General features: G+C 37.4%; 1 protein-coding gene across 1 annotated transcript in view; it reads left to right on the forward strand.

The window, feature by feature from the left end:
• Nucleotides 1–7230, forward strand: part of CAMK4 (calcium/calmodulin dependent protein kinase IV) — a 147171-nt gene extending 139941 nt beyond the window's left edge. The window contains exons 9-11 of the mRNA XM_066339871.1: nt 715–841; nt 2887–3039; nt 5563–7230. Coding sequence (XP_066195968.1) covers nt 715–841; nt 2887–3039; nt 5563–5718 — 436 coding nt within the window. The 3' untranslated portion in view covers nt 5719–7230. The remainder of the gene's footprint in view (nt 1–714; nt 842–2886; nt 3040–5562) is intronic.
• Nucleotides 7231–7452: the final 222 nt, after the last annotated feature.

Raw genomic sequence — 7452 nt, forward strand, 5'->3', positions numbered from 1 at the left:
GAGCAGATAGAATTCCTCTGTTAAGCTCAGATCACATACTGTCTGAACAGGAAATTCACTTTAAAAAATCTGATTATGTGTGCAGACATGATTAAAATGCAGTGAAGCGATAAAAAAGGACATTATACAAATGGAAAACACATCTATGAGTCTGCTTTCCCTGGGGCCAGCAGTGTGTATCTCTGCTGGGATCTCTATTATTCAATATATTTATAAATGCAGTCATTAGTGAGATCACAAGACTTCTAATTTGTAGGTTACCTAAGTAAAGACGAGGACTGATCATGAAAATTTACCAAAGGTTCTTACATATTGTGGCTGATAGGACGAAAAAATGTACAGGGATGAACCTGTCTAAAAATCAGTCTTAACTGGATATATATCTTTTAACTTCATGTGCAAGATGAGTTTCCTCAGCAAATTCCTATTCCTCTGGCAAGAGTTACAGGGATTCTGATAAATGCTCTTTGATCCTGTTTTAATAGTTCCAATTAAACACATGTGAAAATAGAAAAATTACTATTAGAAAAACCTTTCCCAGTGCTTAAGAATACCTATGATCACATTTCTCTCTGCTCTGTAGAATTAGGTGTTCATGAGTACATCCAGGACTGATTTCCCAAAGTGATCTACAGAACACAAAGCAGGGAAAAATACTACCATGAACTGTTTCTTACAACACAAGACTAGTTAATTTCTTTTTTATCGTTTCAGACTTTGTGGCTTTGAACCATTTTATGATGAAAGGGGAGATCAGTATATGTTTAAGAGAATCCTGAGCTGTGAATATGACTTTGTGTCCCCCTGGTGGGATGATGTGTCTCTGAATGCCAAGGATTTAGTAAGTAAAAAAAAAAAATGAGACTAGAGTATTTAGTATTTCTGCCACTGAGAAAGAGTCCATTTTGGGGTGGGAGCAGAATAATTGGCTAATTAGTTGTTCATAATTGTTTCCTCTTGTCTTTGCTACATTATGGTGCTGTTAATATCCCTCATTAGTCCAGTGCTGTAATTATGCACTCAGAACATGGATATTCAGGTTCCTCTGTGAAGTAAACCATAGACTGTTGGCAGATGTCACAGTGTTCATGTACGCCTGCCTTTCCTTCCAGCTCTGAAGTCTTTCACCATTCCCCTTTTCTGGGCAAACACCTTCAGGGGAATGTAGAAACAGGCCCTTCTTTTGTGCAGTTTTCAAGCCTGAATTTTGGGGAAGAATATAAAAAGGAATGAAACTTCCCCCTGCCACTGCTTCTTCTGACCTACTTTTTCTGTCAAAGTTTTTTTTTTAGTAGGTGAGGAAAAATTGACTGCTTTTAAATATTGTCCATTAGCAAGATGCAAGGGCTGGCATGCTATCTGCACTATATTCTTTTATTACTGGTTAAAGTAATTTGGATCCAGGAGACACTGATCTGCAAAGATAGGTATGCTTGAGTCTGACTTTTGTGAATAATAACTTGCATAATTCAGTTATTTCAGTAGCACTGAAAACACAAGTGCTTTGTTCCATATATATTTATACAAACAATCACAAAATACTATGTCATTTGTGTTAGTGAAAGTGCTTCAGGATATTTTAAATGGAAGAACTGTCTAAGTTTAAAGTACTTTTTTGTTGTTTTATGAGATGTGGAGTTTTTCTAAGACAAAAAAATAATAATTTACCTCCAGATAAACAGCAGTCTGCAAGTAAAGCTTTTGTCCAAACTGCATCATACTGTTTTAGTAAAGTAAAGCTCAAACTTTCAGGTTTGAACATTGCATAGCAAATTGTAGATGATGATGACCATGACTCTCAAAATGCATGTTGGCAGTTCAGTGTTCAGCTGACATTATTTGCTTAACTCAAGGTGTTCCTTGGAGACACAACCAGTATTCACCATAATGCCTATTCTCCTGGACACAATTCAGGGCACCAATTTTCTTTAAAAAGCTCTTTGTAGAGAGATTTCAGAGAACCCTAGATCAAGTTTTCCCTCACCCTTGGGCACATAGGAGCATTGGAGCCCTGTGCCGTCACTTTCACTCTGCTAAAGAGAGTCTGCAGTCAGGAGAGCTGGGTAAATGTGGTTCTGTAGAGACATCTGTGTACTTTGTTGCTCCATCCTCACCTTTCTTCTTTTTTTAAAACACCACTTGTCGCGAGATACAATAAAACCCATAGAATGTCACTTGACTGGACACACTTTTTTCCAGCAGGACCATCTCCAGTCCCAGGGGTATGTTTACAGTGCCTTTTCCCCAAAAATATTCTACTATCATGTTTGTAGAAGTCCAGCTTTGCTGGTTTTAGTGATAGAAGGAATGGTGTAAACAGCATTAATTTCAGAGTGGGCTAAGACAGAAACACTTGTACAGTGCTTTTTTTTTTACGTGTACATGAGGTTTTACAGTGACTGAAAAAAAACATTTCCTTTGTGATATACCTGATAGGGACTGCAGGGTTCAAGTCTGCATGAACTGCATATGCATAACTTAAACCTTCTAATCCAGTTTAAAACTTGTCCAAATCCAAAAGCAGAGATACTGCTCAGAAATGTAGAGAATTTCTTAGGGGTTTTGTGACAATTCAGACATGAAAGAGCCTATGATAGATACAGGTCCTCATTGGTACATACCCTTAATATGTTGGTAACCAGTTGATTCTTTCTCTTCTCTCTTCCCCCTTAGTGGCTGTCTTAATCAGATGTTATTTATGGAGGACCAAGAAATGCCAGAAGCAGAATACTTGCAAAGACACAAATGAAAATTCTTGTTGGTTTCTTAGAATGTCTCACCTAAGATGCTCCCCAAACCAAGACCAGAACCCCCAAATGCAAAACTAGGTAAATTTGAATGAAGAATAAGGTTGACAGTCTTTTGTATTTCTTGCTTGTGATGCAGGTTAAAAAGTTGATTGTTTTAGACCCCAAGAAACGCCTCACCACTCTACAGGCTTTGCAGCACCCATGGGTCACAGGGAAGGCAATAAACTTTGCACATATGGACAACGCACAAAAGAAACTTCAAGAATTCAATGCCCGGCGTAAACTTAAGGCAAGTCTCTGCTAATAGTCTCTGGCTATGAAAGCATGCAGTTAAATTAGTATCCTTGCAGAAACCTTGCACATTTTTGAGAACAATATTCCATGGTATTATGGAAGCTTTTTATTTAAAATGTCTGATGAAGACTGTAGAAGTTTGAAGCTGATTTAGTCAATGACCAAAGCCAAACAAATAAAAATGTGTGAAGTTGATTGAAAACTCTGCCTGCACAGATAGGACTGCTGAGGATGTACAGGGCTTTCACAAAGTCTTCACTTTCCATCTTTTCTTCCCTTCTTCCTTTCTGGCTCCTGTCCATCAGTCTGTCCTGTGTTGCTGGGGCATCCTTAGAATACTGCCCAGAAAGAGCAACACACTGAGTAATTTCTTAATGAGCATCCATAAATCTAGAAGAAAATCAGTCTATTATAGCATATTTTGATTCCTAACCCACCCTGAGTTACCTGTACCTATCAGTAGAAAGCAGGAGGTTTAAGCCATCCTTCTAGAGTCAGCATTTCAGATATGTAGGTCTATAAAATGTCCCCAGGATGCTCCTTTACCATCCAATCTACATATCTACCACGGGAAGAAGCAGGGAAACATCTTTAGATGCAAATAGCAGGCAACTGGGAATTTGACTGACATAGTATCAGGAAACTTTCTTCTTCCCTAATCCATTCTTCAGTTTTTAAAGATTTTCCTCTGCTCAGGAGATAATTCCAGGCATATTTCAGTGCAGAAATTGTTAGCAATAGCTACAGTGAAGCTGCCCTTGTAGGCCTGGGGAATAAGAGTAAAAAGCAACTTAACTGAGAGATTTAGTAAATTCTACAGGAAAAAACAATTCACAAAAAAATGAGCCTTAACTTTGGCTTCAGGATTTTTTTCAGTAGAGAACTGTAACAGATAATCTCTACAAGGGAAAGAAATTTGTTTTGTCATTTAAAAAGTTCTCAGAGATTGTAGATATAATTCACATTGACATTTGATTTTGTTTTTTCTTTATATTTTTACACCAGAGATATTTTTTGAAGCTGATTTTATTTAGAACCCTACAGTGAATCAATTTAATCTTTTGTGATTACAAACTATCACTTTTTATAAGTTTATTTCTTCAGTGCTTCTCTGTTAAATATTAAATTACCAAATCTCCAATTATTAAGAGGACTGATTGAAGTTAGCAGTTCTTGTAGAGTTAATAATTTTTCACAAATATATCTGTAAAATAAACAGTGACTTCACAGACAATCAATTAATTCCTGCTCAAAAAACTAAAACCAAAGCAGATATCAAAGTATTGAGTACACACTTCAGCTGTTGTTTTGTTAGTGAGAATAATATGTAATCATCTCCTCTTTCTGAACATAAAAGTCCATCATCAGCAGACTTTCTTTATGTAAAGACAAATTTTAAAGAGCAAATCTAAAGGTCTCAGTCAGGATTTGGTTTCTCATAGGCTGTGTTGATTATGTTTCATAAACATCCAACACTGCTTCTGAGAGTAAATTACATTGAAAATGCCTTTAGACATTGTAGTATCAAGTGGCTTCTTCTGTTTGTAATCAGTTTTCCAAAGTCCTCTCGCCACTAATGTGGATGTCTGTGATTTTTCCTTTAAGAGGTCTAGTGTCTCAAAATTCTTGTCACGTTCTTTGGTTTATTTATTCATAATCTGTTGTAGCTGATTCTTTTTTATTGACAATGTTTATGTTATCTTTTTCATTAACATTTTTTCTTTCCTTTTTATTTCTTCGTGGGAGTTTTTTGTTTGTTTCTTTTTTCTTTTTCGCGTGAGGAGGCTTTTTGTGTGTGTGTGATTACCTCTCCAAAGAATCCACAAAATTTGCCAAGTTCTTCATCTCTTCCTGCAGACCCACTTCTTTGATGCCTAAGCAAAAGCTGCCAAGTCAAAAATAGCTTGAGTTGTCACATACAGAAATTAGCATGTATTTTCCTCACCTCTGTATGTCTGTTTTTTTCAGGCAATAAAACTCTTCAAGGCAAGTGCTAATACAGCTCTCTTCATGTTTGTCTTAATTTTGTTATATTTCATGTGATATGAAAGCCTATCCCCAGTGTGTATTTTTATGTGTCTATACTTAGGAAGTTGCTTATGTGCTCCACAACATTGTGCTTGGAATATACAACAGTGCCATAGTGATAAATGTTGTGTTCCTTCGTGAAATTTTCAGGAAATGATCCATGATAATACTGTTATTATTCTGACAGAAGATGATGACTTTTTTTCCACCCAACTTCAACATGGGTCACCTGATGTTATTCCTAATTAAAAAAAAAAAAAGATTATAGCTGAAAAAAAAGTTGCATTCATTTCACCCAACTTGTAACCTTGTGAAAGCAGGAATTTTAAACCTCAACCCAATATTCAAGGTGGCCTTCTGAATCCACCCAGGCCCAGACAGGTGTCCAAAGGTGGCATTCCCATGAAGACTACACGCAGTTGCGGTTGCAGCGCTGAGGCTGCGGTGCTGTGCCTCCTAAGGAATGTTTGCTTGGTCCTCTCTCTCCCAGGCCGCCGTGAAAGCCGTGGTGGCCTCCACACGCCTCGGCAGCGCCAGCGGTCACGGCACCCACGACAGCCACAAGCCCAGCCACAGCCCGGCGCCCACCCAGGACACCGCCGAGAAACCCGCTCAGGAGGCGGCGGCTCCAGAGGAAATGCTTTAGGTCCATGTTGCTTGCTCATGTCGGCAGAGATGTGTCACTTCATGCACCAGCTACCTTGTCATCCAGCGAGACAGATTAGTAAGCTTGGCCTCTCTGGTTTTGCTTTGGGGTGCCACAGGCCCCGCCTGGTGATCCTACCTTCAGTGCATGTGACTGCTTATGAAAATAGTAAACTGTTCCATTAGGCATGTCATGGAAACAGTGTAATTTGCAGTAATACCGGCAGGTGAAAACATGGGGATTATTAACTACCTACCATAATGTGTATACTTCATCTATCTAGTGTTCCTAGGTGGCATTTGAAACAAAATGCTGTTTTGTTTGGTTTTATGGCGGTAGGTGTCTTATCTATGTTGTGAGTTTCTTTGAACTGTTTCCTTCCAAGTTCATAGTCCTTCAGCAGACAAAATGGAAGGAAATACCAAACCAATGCTTTTAAAACAGATGTATGAAACAATTTTTTATCTGTAAAATTGAAAAAGTATTTGGGGATTTACATGCAAAAAAAGCAAAAAAACACCAACCAAAAAACATTCCACTACTTCTGAGAAGAAATTGAAATGGTAGTTCCACTGGGCATGAAAACATACATTGTTCAAGCTTGCATTGAGAATGCCTTATCCTGACTTTTCCTGTTTATATACAGTATTTCAGTAGCAACCAAAATTACTCAGATTTCTGCCATTTCATTCCACAGTAAAGTGTTAGTGAAACAAAACCATAGACTAAACAAGGATTAGAGTACCTGCAAATTTTGGCATACCATTATATTCATTCATTAAAATTCTAATCTGCAGCTAGAAGACATTTTATAGGCTCTAAGGAAATAATCTGCATTTAAGTAAGTTGTAAATGCTTGAAGGAAGCTTTTCCACTACTTACTGATTTTGCTTTGGAGAAACACTCTAGTGCAAGGTCTGGGAGCAAGTAATACAATCTAATTGGTTCCTGGTAGTCTAATACCATGAGTAAGCAGTTTCCACTTGTAATTACCCCATATTTTCCTGACAAAAGACCCCTCCTGTAAAGTGATCCACCAGCACCGATCTTGGACCCACCCAGAGCTGTGTCTTGACTTAGCAGCTGTGTGCATCAATCAGCTTGCAAAAGCAGGGTCAGGGTCTTCAGCTATCTTGATGTTTTTGTTGAATGTGATTGATAGGAACTGAAAAACTTAGGTGCGTCAGTGTGTATGACCACTTACACTTGTTTGTTACCTATTTGACAGCATGTGACTATTGTACTGATATATTACAAAAACAGCAAAAACAACCTGATGTATAGAAATGTCATTTGTGCTTTACAAACTTTTTAATACTTAGAGTTACCTAAAATCCTAATACAATCATCATTACTCTTTTGCTTTAATGTTTTTATGTTGTTAGGCCTTGCACAACTTGCCCTGAAAAACTACAACAGCTACTGAAAAAACCAAGACTTTAGTAAAACATTCAATGACTACATTTCCTGATGAAATTAAAGAGTAATACAATGTTATTCACATTTAATAAATAAAATTAAATTAAATTAATATGCTGTAAATTAATATATAAAGGAGGATTAAAGATCCTGTCTTTATGGAGTGAGAATCCATGCTAATGCTCTATTATACTTGAGATTTTTTTAGCCATTTCTTAGAACTCTTTGAACTTGTACAAAACGTTTTGCTAACTAAGAAGAGTTGAAATTTAAAGCACATGCATCCATTCAGTTTTCAAGAATACACTTTGAGGT

Source organism: Sylvia atricapilla, chromosome Z, assembly GCF_009819655.1.
Source record: "Sylvia atricapilla isolate bSylAtr1 chromosome Z, bSylAtr1.pri, whole genome shotgun sequence".
Lineage (NCBI taxonomy): Eukaryota > Metazoa > Chordata > Aves > Passeriformes > Sylviidae > Sylvia > Sylvia atricapilla.